Source organism: Dryobates pubescens, chromosome 20, assembly GCF_014839835.1.
Source record: "Dryobates pubescens isolate bDryPub1 chromosome 20, bDryPub1.pri, whole genome shotgun sequence".
NCBI lineage: Eukaryota > Metazoa > Chordata > Aves > Piciformes > Picidae > Dryobates > Dryobates pubescens.
Genome location: NC_071631.1, coordinates 11,851,114 through 11,869,250, shown reverse-complemented (window position 1 = coordinate 11,869,250; position 18,137 = coordinate 11,851,114). Strand labels below are relative to the sequence as shown.

Genomic DNA, 18,137 nt, shown 5'->3' with positions numbered 1-18,137 from the left:
ACACCAACCTATGAACTAGAGACCAGACTCAGGCATTTCATGTAACATTTGGTTCTTGCCACTTTGAACAGGAGGAGCTTTAAAGGGTGGATCTATCACTGAGCAAAAAAAAAAAAAGGAGGAGAGCTCAGCTGCAGCAAGTCAGCAAATGAAGTAACAACTGCAGGAGTTCACCAGAACTATTTAACCTTGAAAGCTTTTACACTTGACCAAAAAAAATCCACCCATAACTGAGCAATCTTAAACCAGCAGACACAAGAACAATCAGACTGTTAAATTCCACCTGTGGCTTTCTTAGCAGCTGATGCCTCACAACTGAACCCAGGATTACAGTACCCAGAGAAATGAAATAGAACCACCCCCCCTCCCAGCCACAAGAAGCTCAATTACAAGGGCAGTTCTCATTGGAAAAAGAAAGACAGCAGAGTATGACAACAGCCTTCAAAACCTGCCCGACTCTTTGAGAAACAAGTGAAAAAGAACTCTCATCTCCCCTCTGCTGTCACCTCCTTACTCTATGGCTATGGGCATGGTGCCAGGAGAGCTCTTCCCTCCTGAAGCAAGGCTGCAGTGGCCCAAGTTGGACGTTTGTTGTTGCACAGAGAGAAGCCATAAGAGCAAAGAAAAAAAAATAAACTCTATAGAACTTTTCCTATTAACTTAATGGGACACAGAGCACAGAACTAATATGCTCTAAAATTAAAAATAGTGCTGTGATAAGCAATTATTCTCTTTTTTTTTTTGTCTGTTTTGTTTTCTTTTTTGTTATCTTTTTTTAATTATTATTATTATTCTTATTCTTTTAAAACGTGACAGGAAAAGCTGCAAATGCCAGTGGCAATGTGGCTCTGCACAAGGGTAACAAAGCAGTCTGCCTTGGTGAAGCATGGTTTGGGCAGGGAGGGAGGTTTCAGACAGACAGTGATACAAAACTGTTGTACTGCTGGATGTTTCTCTTGAGGATGTCCGAGCAGGGCCCCAGGACCCGTTCGAATCGGGGTCGGTCCAGCTTCACGCACTTCAACAGGCCACGGGCGACGACTGTGGCAGCTCGGGGACGGTTCATCAGCAGAGCTATCTCACCTAGGGTAAGAGCAGAGTGCAAACAGGGATCAAAACCAGCATCCACAGGAGGTGAAGAAGCAAGCCTGTTTCAGTCTAGCTGCTGCAGGAGCTGAATGGACAGAAAATCAGGGTTTGACACTGATCAGAACAAGCCAGAGAGGCGATTCTGCTGCTCTGCTGAGACCTTCCTTGGAGTGGCGTGCCCCGGGAGCAGCGTGCACACACTGGAGTAGTGTGTCCACTCTGCTCCACCTCAGCTGCAGTACTGTGTTCAGCTATGGGACCCCCAGCACAAGAGGGTCATGGACCTGATGGAGCAGGTCCAGAGGAGGTCAGAAAAATAATGGCAGAGCTGGAGCAGTTCTCCTATGAAGACAGGCTGAAAGAATTTGGGCTGTTTGGCTCCAGGGTGACCTTATAGATGCATTCAGGTGCATTTCAACATCTGAATGGGACCTACAAGAAGGCTGGGGAGGGACTGTTTAGAAGGGCTTTGTAAGGACAGGATGAGGAGGAATGGTTTGAAACTAGAGCAGGACCAATTTAGGTTGGACATAAGGACTTGGATGTGGCCTTCCTAGTGTGGTTTCAGGGTCCCCAGCACAAGGTACTGGCAGAACAGAGCAAGTCCAGCAGTGCCCCCCAGCTGGTTATGGGAGTGCAGAACAGGATGTACAAACTGAAGCTGAAAGAGCTGGGCTAGTTAGACCTGGAGAGAACGCTAAGGCCTTTAGCTACCTAAGGAGTGCTGAAGACGACAAAACCAGACTGCTCTGCACAGTGAAAGCCGAAGAGAAATCAACAAGTTGCAGAACAGGAAATTCTTGTCAGGCATAAAGACAAGAAGTTTCTTCACCACAAGGCTGGTTAAACAGTGAAAGAAGTTTCCCAGAGAGGCTGTGGAATCTCCACCCTTGGAGACACAAGAGGCTGGACTACACACATCCCTGAGCAGTATGATGCAATTTCAAAGTTAGCTCTGCTCAGAGTAGGAAGGTCAGACCAAGCCACCACAGGCCCTTTCTACATCAAAGCTCTCCAGAAGGCTCACATTTCTGCGGCACACCCACGCTCCTCAATGCCAAGTGACTCCAGCACTCACCCGACATTGAGCGAAAACACAGGAGTTAGCCAAAACAGTAATTAAGCAAACCCATCCCATCACTATCATCCAGAGCAGTCATCAAACCAGCAGAGGTGAAATGGTGGCAGTGCTGCACGGAACCACCACGATGGAACTCACCAAAATAATCAGAAGGTCCCAGTCTGCCCACTTCAACAAACTCTTCATTTTCTGACCGGCGCTGTAGCACTGCAGCTGTGCCCTTTAATAAAGCACACCAAGTCAAAAACTGCCATTTCCAGCAGCACTCAAAACATTGAATTCAACAAGGAAATCAGCTGCTTTGCAGAAAGGACTGTTAGGATGTCTCAGACTGCAAAAAGAACACTTCAGACCTTGCACAGTTCCCCAGACTGCTCTATAAAAACAGCTGGGTCCTCCCTCCTCCCTCAGCATAAAACGTCTTTGGGTATTTCTGTAGCCACAGCACTAAGTCCTTCCTGTTTTGGTTTTTTTTTTCCTCCTGACACTAACAATATTCCAGTATGACCAGCAAAAAACCCCAAACAGCTCAGACAGAAGACAATGATACCACTAGCAGGGCATTACTAACTATCTAGTGTGGGTCTCCACTCCCCTGTATAAAAGATAAACTGGTTTCTGGCAGCAACTTGTTACTTCTTTTCCTTGCCCTGGGAGTACCATTTGTAAAAACAGCAAAACTAAATATAAACCTCTGCATTTAAAGAATCATAGAATGGTTTGGATTGGAAGGGACCTCCAGAGGTCATCTAGTCCAACCTCCCTGAATTCCTAGAGAAACAGAATCTTGGTAGGCAAGTACATTCCCATATCTCATTTTTCTCCACGTTTTATTTAAGGGACAGAATAAACCATGTTTAGGGGAAAAAAACATGTAGTAAAGTTCTTTTAATTAAATTAAGCTTTTAATTTTGACCTTACTTACCTCCAAAATGATGAAGAATTCATCCCCTGGCTCTCCCTGGACCACAATCTTTTGGCCATCCTCAAACTGTACCGGTTCCAATGCATCAGCTACAGTGAGCCGCTCCCACTTGTCCAGAGATTCTGTAGAGTTCATTACCAAAGTTAGCTTCCCAGGGCACTAATTAAGACTTCTGCACTCTCTTTTACACAGAGGTGAACCTGATTTGTGCATCACAGAATGGTAGGGCTTAGAAGAGACCTCTGGAGATCACCCAGTCCAACCCTCCTGCCAAAGTCAGGATCACTGGGCAGGACATGCAGGAATGCCTCCAGGTGGGTCTGGAATCTCTCCAGAGAAGGAGACTCCACAACCTCACTGGGTAGCCTGCTCCAGGGCTCTGTCACCTTCACAATGAAGAAGTTTCTCTTTGTGTTGAGGTGGAACCTCCTATGTTCTATCTTGTACCCACTGTTCCTTGTCCTGTCAATGGGCACCAGCCAAAAGAGCCTGTCCCCTTCATCTTGACACCCACCCCTCAGACATTTACAGACACTGGTAAGCTACCTCTCAGCCTTCTCCTCTCAAGACTAAACAGCCCTAGCTCTCTCAGGAGAGATGTTCCAGTCCTTTCAATATCCTCACAGCTCTTTGCTGGACTCTCTCCAGCAGATCTGTGCCTCTCTAGAACTGGAGAGCTCCAAACTAGACACAGCATTGCAGATGTGGTCTCAGCAAGGCAGTGTAGAGGGAAAGGAGAACCTCTCTAGACCTGCTGGACACACTCTTGATGCATCATCAGCTCTCCAGACATGAATTAGAATTACTTTGGAATGATGCAGAAGAGCAGTAGAGGCTTTGGGGTCAGTTTTGATGGATGATCACAATAACCTGCAGTCATCATGACGCTGGGTAACAGCTTTACTCCAGTCTGGGAATTTCTTCTACTCCAGAACAAAAGACATCTTCTCACTTACCCAATATAGATACTTTACTAAGGAATTCCTCATACATCTTCCTCTTCCTCAAAGTACTCCCCTAGAGAAAATAAAAGCCAAGCAAGCACACAGTAAATTTTCCTTCTACTTCATGTTTTATATGAAGCTCCAGGGCAAAAATAAATTCAACAAGACACACCACATCCTGTCTCCCAGACCCCAAACCCACAAGATGAACTGGTTTCAAATTGAATTACTTCAGGATTTCAGCAACCTTCATAAAGAACTTCATGTTTTCTTAAATGCATAACCTTACCAACGATTCACCACCCCTGCTCTCACAACTCGGCCACACACACACACTGCAAGCTAAATGCTGAGCACAAATCAATGCATCTGACAAGTTAAGCAGTGGGTTTGACATTTCTTAGGCCAGTTTAATACTGCACTGGTGGTGTTCTGTTCACTAATGCAAGATTCCCCATGGCTCCATGCCTGGCAAATGTATGCTGAGCCATCAGCTTTCTGAGAAAGCAGGGTTTGAAATAAGTAACTCCAGCAAAAGCCAGGAAACAGAGAGAATCATTGAATGGTCTAGGCTGGAAGAGACCTTAGAGATCATCTAATCCAACCTCCCTGCCATGTTTTATGCCATGAGCAGGGACATCTCTCAGCTAGATGAGGCTACTCAAGGCCCCATTCAACCTGACCTTGAACATCACCAGGGAGGGGACATCCACAACCTCTCTGGAAAATTCATTCCAGAGTCTTGCCTTCCTTATAGTGAAGAATTTCTTCCTAAGATCCAATCTAAACCTACTCTCCTTCACTTTAAATCCAGTTCCCCTTGTCCTATCAGTGGACACTCTTGTAAAAAGTCCATCCCCAGCCTTCCTTCAGTCTCCCTTCAGGTATTGGAAGGCAACTCTAAGGTCTCCCCAGTCTTCTCTTCTCCAGGCTGAACAACCCCAGCTCCCTCAACCTACCCTCAGCAGAGGTGTTCCAGCCCCTGGATCATCTTTGTGGCCCTCTTCTGGACCTTTTCCAACAGATCTATGTCTCTCTAATGGTGGGAACACCAGAACTGGACACAGTATTTGAGGTAGGGTCTTACAAGTGCAGAGTAAAGGGGGAGAATCCCCTCTCTTGCCCTGCTGGCCACACTCCTCCTGATGCATCCCAGGACACGATTTAGGTATTTCTGCAGCTGCATGAGCACACTGCTGGCTCATGGTGAGCTTCTCATCTATCAATACCCCCAAGTCCTCCTCTTCAGGGCTACTCTCAACCCACTGTGTACCCAGCTTATATCTGTTCCTGGGACTGTCCCAACCCAGGTGTGGGAACTTGCACTTTGACTTGTTGAACCTCACGCAGTTTGCACTGGCCCATTTCTCAAGCCGGTCAAGTGAAAAATCAAACCTAAAAGCATAACCCCTAGCTGGTGGGCACAGCTACTTGAGTCGATGACATAAGGCACACATTAGGCAGAAAAACACTTGCCATCAGGATCCTTCTATAGCTGTCTCTGTCAATGCCCCACAACTTAACGTTTGTCTTGGCTTTGACGGTGGCGGCGCGAGGAGTTCCGTAGATAAGGGCAAGTTCTCCAAAGCTTCCGCCCTCACCGACGCTGGTGGCCCACTCACTGTTCACATAGACCTGAAAGGCAGTGCATGGTGGTCAGCCAAGGGTGTCTTGTGAGCTGGTCACAGACAACATGAAGCTCCTGCCGTCCCATGGGAACATTCTGACATCTGGACAGCCAGCGTTGACTATTTCAGGGTTTCATCAACACCTCACGGCCAATCTCAGTCCCAACCACACTTTTGACTGTCAAAAGGACTCTTCTCTTCTACAGGACATGCACAAAGACCACAGAGACTCCTGAGACCCTTTGATAGGAAATAAAATCTCAAAGCCTCTGTCACAGAAAGCTATGGATTAGCTGGACTGGAAAATGCAAGGGCTGGTCACTTCTAAAGGCTGTCCCACACCTCCAGCCTGCACTTGTAAAGGAACAATGCTGTCTCAAGGTCCGAATCTTTCATTTTGACACTCAACACAAGTCATGGTCTGTGCTGCAAGACTGAGCTGTTAAGGAGCAAAGAGGCTCCAAAGCAGAATAAGCTTCTGCAAGTAGCAGCTTAGCATGAGAAAAGCTGCTAGAGGAAGGACCTGTAGAAGAGGCCTACAAATCAGCCTGCTCTGCTAGGGGTGAACACAGCATTAATAAGCAACCAAGCATGCTTACATCCATTTCTCCTTGATCAACAACATAGAAGTTGTCACCTTCATCACCTAAGGAGGATAAAAAGGAAAAGAGAGTAAAGCTCTCAGTCAGTCATGTTTCACAGAACTGCCATCTCTGCCAACTGTGATGTTCACAACCCAAGAAAAGTTGGCAGAGACAAATTTTTGCACAGCTTGCAGGGTGAAATTGCCTGGTTTGCTGATTTCACACTCCTCAGTCCTGTCAAAGAGGACATCTACTGGTAGGTGGGAGATCAGCAGCACTTCCAGGATTACTGCAAAGGCCAGGTTCCATAACCTGACCCAACGTCCTCTGCAGAGCCACCAAATGACAACCTTTCCAACAGAAAACATATGCAACAAAGCCCCCTCTTCCTACAGCTGCTCCCCTCCTCACTTAAAAATGAGCTGTGCTTCAGAGCACACAGCAAGGAAGGGTCACTGCACTCCTGGCAATGCTTTTATTTTCAAGCCACCCCCCACCGAGCATGCTCAGCATCTCCAGCTCCTTCACCAGTGTAAACATTGTCACTTGCCTTGCTGTATGACAGTCTCTCCTGCAATGTATGTGACAGGGAACATGGCATCAAAGATGTCACTGAAGAGAAGGAAACCAGTATGAGACAAATGCCTGGGCAGCTGCCACACACAATACCCACACCTGCCTCTACAACCCTTCCACTTTTCCTGCAGCCTCCATGTGCTTGCAGTGCCTGGTGTGAAGAGGCTGTGCAGCTGTGTACGTGACGAAGACATTCAGCAGCCCTGAAGTCTGCACTTTAAGACCACAAAGATCTATTCCTACCTTCTTTCATTATCATCAAGATGGGCAAACAGCACATTCTTCTCAATAGCTTTTGCCAAAGCAGCCATGGTCTTATAATCTTTTGGAATAACCTGAGATATAATCAGAAAAGGGATGGATTAATATTTTGAAGCAAAACTTCTGCATCCCCCTGGGTAGAAGCAACATAAATAAATGATTCAATTGCTACCAAACACTGCCTGAGTTTCTCCTGTTTCCTCCAGACACCACAGATCTAAAACCAAACAGTCAATGTCTACAGCAGGTAAAGAAGGTGGTTTGGGATTATTTTATGCAAGTGTAAATGTGTCATTCCAAGCTAAGTCTGGAAGGGTTTCCCCCCCACCCCCAACAGCACAAGTATCCATCCCACCTGTACTCTCCTAAAACACAGCAGCAAGTCTGCTCTGTCAGCAGGTTAAATGTAGTGTTGTTGCAGCTGTCAGACGACTGGAAGCATTTTGTTTACATATAAGATATATATATATAAATAAAATGTACATCTAAATATAAATTACTTCAAAAGGAGCAGGTCTAAATCATGCTTAACTGGCTTAATTGCATGACAGTTTATTCTAACCTCCAATTAAACACCTATCCACACCAGTCTGCTTTGTACAGTTAACACAAGACTCAGCAGGCTACAGGAGCTGTGTTATTTAACAGACTGGATAGAAAGTGGTCTTAGATAAGCCCTTGGCTTGTAGACACAGCTTTTAGCCAACATTTACAAGTCAAAGCACCTTTCTAACATAAGATGCAGCATCCTCTTCTGTATAGACTTCTGCACTGATGGCCCCACGCCTTCTTCGACCTTTAACCACAGGGTTCATAGGAGGAGGAGGAGAGATTTCATCCTCCCGTGAGTCTGAGCGAGAACCAGACTTCTGTTGATTCAACAACTGTTTTGTTTCCTCCTAAACAGGAAGAAAGACAGGTTTGTGTCACACAATCCAGTGAAAGGAAGAAGGAAAAAAACTCCATCCCATATTATATTCCAATTTAGTCCCTGCCAACGCAAGGGAGCTTCCTGTCTCCTGTTACTCCCACGTTAAGGCAAACAGGAGACTACAGCAAGCAAGATCAAAGGCCTTGCAAAGCAGATGGCAGACATACCTTTCATTCATAACATTCCTAGCACAATGGTGTTTATTTCAATGTGTTACATTAATAGTTTAATGAATTAAGAAGGATAAACAAGCTGATTCTACTTTCCACTACTGTACTCAACAGGTGATGGAAGACATTCCACAAAGGCTACGTTTTCCCAGCTGTAAACCCAGCAGCTCTTGCCTTCACCACAAGGTGTTGAGCCCTTTCTCATTGCAAAGACAGAAGAGGAGCTCCTCAGAAATCCATGTTACATGAGAAGCTTTGGAAACAAGGTGAAGTCATTGACCAACTTGATACTCAATAACCAACAGTTATTTTAGGAGTAAGAAATACGAAGACCACTTACAAAGGAGCTGCAGGAAGGATGCTAGAGACTAAACAGGAGGTTTATTTTTCCACAAACCACAGATTTGTCAACTTTGCACAACATTCCTCTTCAGCCCCTCTCTTGAGCCGTGCTACAGTGATACTGGAGAAGACGGGAAGGCTGGAGAGGGACTTTTCCTAAGGGTGTCTAGCGACAGGACAAGGGGGAATGGTTTGAAGCTGAGAGAGAGGTTTAGACTGGATCTTAGGAAGTTCTTCATTACAAAGGTGGAGGGACTCTGGAAATGGCTGCCCAGAGAGACTGTGGATGCCCCCCTCTCTGGAGGTGATCAAGCCCAGGCTGGATGAGGCCTTGAGCAGCCAGCTCTAGCTGAGAGGGGTCCCTGCCCATGGCAGGGAAGTTGGAGTAGATGATCTCTAAGGTCCCTTCCAACCTATGCCATTCTATGATTCTGTAAGACTAAAGTACTCACAATAAAATGAAGCCTAACTTGACACACAGAAATTTGATTCTTCTAAGTACCAGAAAATTTACCCTCATCAACTAAAATCAGATTAAGAACCAAAACAAAAAAGCCAAGCTTGGAGCCAGAGCATTTGCGTCATAACAGCTCAAAAGGCTTTCCCAGCATCAAGGAAACAGAGGTTTGGGACATGCCTTGAAAGAACAAGGACTCATCTGTTCCCTGCAAGCTCCCAGCACTTTTCAAAGCTGGGTTTGTCCCAGTGTCCTTGATCCAAGCATCCCTGCCCAGCTGGGCAGCATTGCTGCTTGGCTGCCACACTCCCTCCACTCCGGAGGTGCACAGCGGCTATGTATTACAACACCACGTGGAGGAAAGGGACAGCACATAAGCAGGATACAGAGTTTACTTCTTACACCTCTCAGATGGCCACAGAGCAAGCACTGATCCATCAAGTGACATTTCACTTCCTGCTTTCTGCCCATTGATAAAATAGTGCTACATTTCCAAAGGATGGCAGCAAAATGTATTTCAAACCTTGCTTCTGTCTTCTGGTTATTAAAGGAACAATGCTCAACTGACATGAACTTAAAAATAGCTGGAGCAGCACTCTGGTGTTGGGCTTAAACTGCCTCTCTACCAAGTGGGCAACACCACCAACCTCAGCAACAAGCTCTTTGCTCATATGCAGAATAATTAACCCAGAACTAAAGCCTGACACTTTTTCCATAAGTGAACAGCAGCTGCTGCATTTTCCTCCTAGTATCACATAAAATGAAAAATATCCAATATTGTGAGCCTGTAACTTTCAGAGGTAGAAGCACTTCAGCAGCATTTAGAAAGGGAGCAGTGGATCACACAGTGTTCAACGAGAGCCTCACCAGGCTGATGGCCCACTCAGATATCACAGAATCATTTAGGTTGGAAGAGACCTTTAAGATCATCAAGGCCAGCCATTAACCCAGCAGTGCCAGTTCACCACTAAACCATGTCCCTCGGCACCCCATCTACAGGGCTTTGAAACCCCTCCCTGGATGGGGATCCACCACTGCCCTGTGCAGCCTGGGCCAGGCCTCGACAACCCTTTTGGGGAAGGAATTTGTCCTAATGTCCAAACAAAACCACCTCTGGCACAACTTGAGGCAACTTCCTCCTGTCCTATCACTTGTGCCTTGGGCAAAGAGACCAATCCCCTCCTGGCTCCAACCTCCTTTCAGGGAGTTGCAGAGAACAACGAGGTCTCCCCTCAGCCTCCTCTTCTCCAGTTCCCTTAGAAGTATTCCAGACCCTTTTCCTTGTGTTCTACATCCTTCATCAGCTTTTTTGCCCTTCTCTGGACATGCTCCACTGGAGGAACAAGGGAACTGCACTAAGGCAAAAGAGAGCTGAGAACTTCTGCCTGATCTGAGGTTTAACATTACTGTATTAACATGATATGTTAAGGCAGGGCATGGACACAGAAACAAGTTACAGGTGGGGAAGATAATAAAATAACTCCAAATAACTCAGCCATTCTTAATAGCCTATATACACATGCAGCAAGAGAAAGATTATTACTGAGACAAATCTTCATATAGCCACATCAAACATTCTATGACAACACTGTGCCATGAGTAAGTGATGTGCCACAGTCTCACTGTCTTCATAGCAGTGGTTTTTCATGGATTCAGCTTTTGTTAAATATACCTTTTCTGATACTAACCCACATTTTATAGCACCTGATCAAAGGGGGGGGGGGGGGAAAAAGACACACTATGATCTGGAGAAACAGTGGCAGTTGCTATTCTCATTATATTAGGGTTAAGCTTGTGTTTAGGACTGAGAAAATGGATTTCTTCAGGTTCAGAGGCTCCTAAAATGAAACACACAATGGACAGAGGCATTCCTCGTGCTCTGTTCTCATCAGTGCAGCCATTACCAGGATTTAAAAAGCTTTCCTAATAAAGTTAGCCTGTGTGTTACATCCAAATATTGATCCCAGTCTTTCAGCTGATGAAGCAAGTTCAAAGATTTCAGTGCCAAGGACCACACAGAGTAAATTTTGTGCTGTTCATTCCACTGAAATTATTACAGGTAAGAAAACATTAAAGAGATGAGACTTCACATACTCAGACTCACATCTATCAGCTACAGAAAAGCTTCACCATTTCAGAATTATGTTTGGCACTGTACAGTCTGGCACCTGCTGAATGTCATTACACCAGAAACTGTCTCAACCCCATGGCTAATTAGCATTTAATTGATATCAGCTCTCCACACACCTAAAAAAAATCATCCAAACACTCAGAAGCTTAAAAAAGAATTTAAAAAATTCACCATTAAAAGCTCTGCCATAAATCCACCACTGCACAGTAGATCCCTCTTAACCACCATGGTTTGCAGAAGAAACACTTAGGAGAACAGGAAAATATTGAGGCATGTGCCTGTGGAGGCAGGGTGGGTGGTGGGGAGCAGGTAACAATGACTTGGTGCCACTCACATCTGACAGTTCCAGCAGCCAAGCAGAAAGGGACCTGGGGATGCTGGTAGATAGTAAGATGAACATGAGCCAGCAGTGTGCCCAGGTGGCCAGAAGAGCCAATAGCATCCTGGCCTGGATCAGGAATAGTGTGGCCAGCAGGACAAGGGAGGTTATTCTTTCCCTGTCCTCAGCACTGGTCAGGCCATACCTTGAGTACTGTGTCCAGTTCTGGGCCCCTCAATTCAGAAGACATGTTGAGGTACTGAAACATGTCCAGACAAGGGCAATAAAACTGGTGAGGGGCCTGGAACACAGCCCTGTGAGGAGAGGCTGAGGGAGCTGGGGGTGTTTAGCCTGGAGGAGACTCAGGGGAGACCTCATTGCTGTCTACAACTACCTGAAGGGAAGTTGTAGCCAGGTGGGGGTCAGTCTGTTCTCCCAGGCAACCAGCAACAGAACAAGGGGGACACAGTCTTAAGTTGTGCCAGGGGAGGTTCAGGCTGAAATCTTAGGAAGAAGTTCTTCACAGAGAGAGTGATTGGCCATTGGAATGTGCTGCCCAGGGAGCTGGTAGAGTCGCTGTCCCTGGAGATCTTCAAGAAAAGACTGGATGAGGCACTTAGTGCCATGGTCCAGTTGATTGGATAGGGCTGGGTGATAGGTTGGACTGGATGATCTTGGAGGTCTCTTCCAACCTGGTTGATTCTGTGATTCCAGCTTTGTGTAAAGCCCACCATGCACACAGCTGCCTTACAGGCAGCATTGCAAACATGCACTTATTGCAGTGGACAGCCACATCCAATATCCAAGATGCATCAGGCAGGCTGGAATAATGATCTCTACATTCAACTTCCACAGCTCAGATGACATCACACAGCCAAGCCCAGCACCGCAGAGCTATTAGCTTTTTGGACTCGTTGGTGTTAGCAGACATGTTTGCAGAGCCCAAAGAACAGAGGTCTTTAGGACATCATGAACACACAGACTAAAAGCAGTTAGGCGAACAACAAGTAGTAATTAAGAGTCAGGTAGCAGCTTTCCTAACTCAAGAGAGGGCATCTAAATTCCTGCAGCAGCTCCCACAGCCTCAGAGGCAGTCATTTTAATGTTTCTGAAGAGAAATTCAAAAGCATGTTTAAATCTCTTCAATGTATTTTAACAACATGCCAGTGAATCAGCTGTGTGTGTGCACACCATGGAAGAGATGACTTGTCAGGATAACTGGAGAAAATAGCAGCCTCCCTTCAGGTTTAAATGGTATTCCCTCAAAATTCCATCTTTAAACCCCAAATCCTGCATCTCAACCCCAATTTCACCCAGTGTGATGAGCAGGTTTAGAAAGTACATCAGTAAGAGGGACATTGAACTGCTGGAGGGGGTCTAGAGGAGGCCATGAAGATGATCAGAGGGCTGGAGAAGCTCCCCTGTGGGGAAAGACTTGGAGTTGGAGCAGTTTAGCCTGAAGAAGAGAAGGCTCCAAGGAGACCTTACAGGAGCCTTTCAGTATCTGAAGGGGGCCTACAAGAAAGCCAAGAAGGGACATTTTACAAGGGCTTGTAGAGATAGGAGAGATAATGGACTGAAGTTTGAGGGCAGATTTGACTGGAGATGAGGAAGAAATTCTTTACAGTGAAGGTGGGGAGACACTGCCCAGGGAGGTCATGGATGCCCCCTCCCTGGAGGTGTTCAAGGCCAGGCTGGATGAGGCTTTGAGGTGTCCCTACCCATGGCAGGGGGTTTGGAATCAGATGATCTTTAAGGTCCCTTCCAACCCAAGCCATGCTGTGAATCACTTTTGGAAGGTGAAGCAGATTCCCTTTCAAACACTTTTGCCCTACCAGAGCTTAAGCCCTGGGTTAGAGCTGCTTAATGACATACTTAGCATTTATGCTTTCCAGACAGGGATGTCAGAGGAGGTCATTAACACAGCACAAGATGTTCACTGTTCAGAGAGAGCTAGGAAGGTAACACATTATCTGGTTAAACTGAGACCAATCCCTTAGACTGAACAGTGAAATTTCCTAAGAGAAAGCTGCAGCAACTTTGCAATTCAAGAAAGCAGGAAGAAGGCAGCCACAGCTGCACGTGTAGCTAGAGCTGCACTAGTGGGCAGGGACAACCCAAGCCAGCAGAACTCATAATAAAATACCCTGACCAAAACTGTAAAAGGGAAAAACCATTACCTAACCAGTTTTATTTTCAGCTTCCTTGTAGGCTGATCAAGTACACAGGCAGCCTTCTAGCACCAGAATAAAATCACCAAGAGTTAATCATGTGTACTCTGGAGCTGAATAAGTTCAGAGCCAGTCTTGTCTTGCTCAAAACAAATTACATTTTCTTTAATCTTAAACTCTGCACACTGATCATAAATCCACTGCACAAAAGCATCCAAACAGGAATATTTTATATCTCTACATGTGGATTGCTTTGTGATTTACTCCAACTGTAGTAATACAGTAAATACTGTGAAGTTTTGCTTGTGGTGATGTTTTCAAGTTTAGCAGTATGTAGAGACTCAAGAGTTCAAGGTGAGGAGGGAGAAACTGTAACAAGGAGGGACAGTGGATTTTTAACAACCCGATTACTGTTTTGCTGCTGGTAGTCTGTCTGAAGGAATGTACTCACAGTGTAGCTACACTAAAATAAGGCAGAGTTGTTCTTCATTTAATAAACAAAATGTTCCCAAATACACTGCAAGTTAGAAATTAGTTCACAGCATTTGATCATTTTCCAGTATCTGCTTTGAACACTTCCATTCAAAGACAATTGCCACCCTGCATATGCATGATCTCTAGTGTTCATTTCTTTCTTCTTTACATCAGCTACTAGTAATCAACTAGGATAAAAAGAACAAGTAATATATATATCTCTTTATATATAAGAATATATCTTTATATAAATAAAGAATAACTCTTTATATACCTCCCTTATGCAAAAACTGAAAGCAGCACCTGCAAACAACTCCTGTACAAGGTGGCAGCCACACTATTTACTGACTGTATCCTGAATTTAACCTTTCCTCTGCATTAGCCTCCAAAACTTCCCGTCTTCAGAGCAGCTTCTCTTCCCCTCTGCTCAGCTATCAATATATAAAATGAACAGCTCAAAAGAATCCAAAATCAGTGTTTCAAATTCAAGCCCCGAGCTGACAAAACGCTTTCCCTTCCCAAGATCCCAGAATGCTTTCAACAACAAAAACACCAAAGAGACCCTGAGGACAAACGCAAGAACAACAAAGCAAAACACCAACACTGAACTCCCAAGAGAAGGCAGGAAGAGGCTTGCTCTCATTTGGAATACAAATCCTTCCCTCTGACTCCACTTGTCCTGGATAACTGCCACTGGCCGACTGCTTCTGTGCCGAACCCAAACTATCACAAACTATTTGTCTCACAATGAGACACCAAACACCTATCACCAGTATCTAACCAAGGTCACACACCACCACAGCTATCACCTAAATGGTGTGTGCCATCTATTAGCTTCTAAGAGTGAGCATTAGATGGGGATTACAGCAGCCCAGCTGGGTAAGTCTCCTTGTCAGCTTATCTCCTGCCCTATGCGCTCTGTTATGACAGAGGGGCCTTTACACCACCATCAGCTGGCACAAACTACTGGAAAATAGGATTTGTTACCCAAAAGCACCAGTTCCAATTTCAACCAGCTGGTCCAATCTGAAGGTCAGCCTCCAAATCACAAAGAGACAATGTAAATTTAGGCTGTTCCCCTCTCCTCCCCTGCCATGATGTATTTTTACCTTTTCCAATCTTTCAAAGTACTCTCTGAGGAACCCCATGGGTCTTTCAGGTCTCACTGTGCATAACTGTACGATGCAATCCTTCAGAAGCTGCTGGATGTTGTGTTTTTGGACATAAAGTTCACATTCCCGAAGACTCCGCTCCTCCTCACTGCTGCTGCTGCTAGAAGCTGCCATTGCTGAAGAGGAGAGAAAGAGAAGGTTAAATAAATAATGGAAACAAAGACGCCGCTGCCCGATATAGCCAGGCACGTTCTGCTGCCCAGAAGACAGCTCTGTTGCCTTATCATCTAACTGATATCACAGCACAAAACTATCTTACCCTGTACAGCTAGCAACTAAGCTGAACTGTGAGAGAAAGCTATGAACTTATTCAGCACCTGCAAAGAAAAAGAAAATGCTCTATAGCCACAGGCACAAAAGGAAAAGCGTCAACAGCTCAAGCCCTGAGAGCTCTCAGTGTCAGAGAAGGTTCCACCTGAACTCTCTGCTGATTAAACCCAGGATTTAGTAGGGCTGGAGGCTCACTTCAGAGCTGTATGATCTGTACAGGGTTGTGGGATGATGACCAGGAGAGAGGTGGGTGGAAGCTGGCAATCTGAGAGGCTGGTATGGAAAGTATTAGGAAGTGAAGCAAGTTAAGGTTGAAGCCAAATCCAGTTTGTCAAATGCCAAGGCAGATCCACTAAGAGAAAGAATGGCTTTAGGGCCATCACTCCTAAAAAGCTACTCTCCAGTGTAAACTGGTCCATATTTCCTAACTACCTCCATAGATACACTGCAACCCACAAAGTATTCCTTCAGTTAAGTAACCCAGAGGACTTCTTTAAACACAGCTGTTATGAAGCCAGGTTTTCAAGAGAGTTAGAAAAAAAAGTGTCAGCTCTAACACTTGCAAAAATGTTCTCAAACAGCTTTCTCCCCTCTCCCCCCTTTCAGGTCACAGACCATTTTTAAATCCATTTTTACACACATAGATAACACATTTTATGCCTTTTATTTTTTTTATATAAAAGAATTAATGTTGAGACAGCTAAAGAAAAGGGATTTCTAAGGGGATTTTGGATGAAGTATAAAGAAAGTTACCTGCTACAGGGACAGGGGCAGCAGCTTATGAATATGCAGTAAGATATGTTGATCCCAGGATCAGCTTTTGAAAGGGAAAAAAATGGGATTCAGACAAGGCAATTTTGAGAAATGACAAGTCACTGTAAAGCCAAGTGGTGGAGTTATACCATGTGCTTGATCCTACTGAGGCAGTGGATTGAGAATCACAGGGCACACAGGCAATCTAACACTGTGCCCCTGTGAATTATGCTCCTGGAGATTACAGGAGGATGAGACTTAATAAGAAATTGCTAACACTTCAAACAGGTTTCACTCTTGCCACACTTAATCTCTGCCTAAGTATGCACAGACAGAGGTATTATGTGTTGCATAAACACCAAGTATGGACTTCACATGGACTGAAAAAGCGCCTTAAAAGTTCTCCAGTTACTTCCTTTGTTTTGACAACTCGCTCAGTGAAGGTCAGTCCTAATTAACAGCCCCAGAGAAACCCAGTGGCTCCATGACAGCCTTCAAATTACAATCTATGGGGAAAGCATCGCGCTGCTGGCAGCGGACACGGCTGCCCATGGGAATGGCAAGACCAGTACAGAACATACCAAAGAAATAATGCCAGCTCCGGCATTTTTACAAGCTATTTTTTCCCTACATACCGCAAACCCGCACTTCTTCAGGCCCTCCCTAAGGCCCGACTTGTACCCAGACTGCCGCGAACCGCCCGGGCCCGGCCTGCCCACGCTGGGGCTGCCCCGTCAGGCCAAGCGTGTCTCTCACCGCAGTGCCGGGGCTGCTCACCGCTTCCCGGAGGCGCCCAGCGGGGCGGACGGGGAGCACCAAGACCAAAGCAATAATAGGGACAAGCCCCAGCCCTATAGGAGCCCGGGGGATTGTTGCAGCGTCTGAACGTCTCCGTGATCAGCGCCTGCAGGCGACGCCCGGCATAGCCCGGGCAAACCCGGAGGAGCCTCTCGAACGTAGGAGTTCCAGCTAAGGCAGGAGAGGGGACACTGTCCGCTGCTCCCAGCGGGCCCGGGAGCTGCCGGCTCCGGCACCGCGCCGCTCCCCTCCGCAGGGCCGGCCCCCGGCCCCGGCCCCCGCCCCCAAGGCCGCAGGCCTCCCGCTCCGCGCCCTTCCCGCCTAGCCTCGCCTCGCCTCCCCGCCGCCTCCATCCCTCCGGGGGCTGCTCCGCCCGGCCAGGCCTTGCGCTGCCGCTCACCTGACGCGGGCGGCTCCGCCGGGACCTCACCGCCCCCGGCCCGGCCGCGGCCTCAGCAACAACAGCAGCGGCAGCAGCGGCGGCGGCGGCAGCAGCTCCCACCGGAAACCCACGGGCTCAACCAATCAGCGCCCTCCGTGACGTCAATGCGCCTCGCTCTCACCCAGCCCGGTCGCCGCGGTAACCTTAAAGGGGCAACGCTGGGCGCGGCTGCTCCAAAGGGGCGATGGCAGCGCGAGAATGATGGGGTCCGCGCTGAGGATCGCCTACCCCTTTAAGATGCACGAGGCCAGTGGGACGGGGCGCTGAGAGGAGCGGGCGGCGCAGCGGGGCGGGACGGACTCATGGCCGCTGGTTCACTGCGGGCCAGGCTAGGCCCTGGGGCCGCCTGGTCGTTGTGGCCTTGTTCCTTGGGAAGAGTGAGCCCGCCGGGTCCTGTAGCGGAGGCCGCTGCGGGTAAAGGAAAGCTGCTTGTCCCCTGAGTAGGCCTCGCCTAGTGACTGACAGTACCGGACTTACCGAAATCCGGCTAAAGGGCATCTGCGGTGAAAGATGCTCTTAAATGTTGGTGCAGCTGCGGGTGGTGGATGAACCTTGGCCTTGAAATGGTCGGGTGCAGGGATCAGAGACTGTTAAAGGGGAGGAAATAAATTGTACCCAA

The 18,137-nt window shown here is 46.8% G+C and overlaps 1 protein-coding gene across 1 annotated transcript; it reads right to left on the bottom strand.

Moving 5' to 3' along the window:
- Positions 1 to 636: 636 nt before the first annotated feature.
- Positions 637 to 17,557, bottom strand: PRKAR1A (protein kinase cAMP-dependent type I regulatory subunit alpha). Its single transcript, XM_054170605.1, has 12 exons — positions 17,477 to 17,557; positions 16,279 to 16,342; positions 15,193 to 15,371; positions 7,814 to 7,987; positions 7,071 to 7,162; positions 6,802 to 6,863; positions 6,267 to 6,313; positions 5,516 to 5,674; positions 4,052 to 4,112; positions 3,096 to 3,217; positions 2,309 to 2,390; positions 637 to 1,083 (listed from the first exon to the last, which is right to left on the bottom strand). Exons 3-12 carry the CDS (start codon positions 15,367 to 15,369, stop codon positions 911 to 913), a joined length of 1,149 nt encoding a protein of 382 aa, XP_054026580.1. The 5' UTR covers positions 15,370 to 15,371; positions 16,279 to 16,342; positions 17,477 to 17,557; the 3' UTR covers positions 637 to 910.
- Between the last annotated feature and the right edge of the window lie 580 nt (positions 17,558 to 18,137).

Coding starts and splice junctions, on each gene's coding strand:
- PRKAR1A (XM_054170605.1), bottom strand. CDS start 15,369: ATGGCAGCTTCTAGCAGCAGCAGCAGTGAGGAGGAGCGGAGTCTTCGG. Junction 5,675..6,266: donor TTGATCAAGGAGAAATGGAT/GTAAGCATGCTT, acceptor ACTGCCTTTCAG/GTCTATGTGAACAGTGAGTG. Junction 4,113..5,515: donor GCTATAGAAGGATCCTGATG/GCAAGTGTTTTT, acceptor TATTTTCTCTAG/GGGAGTACTTTGAGGAAGAG.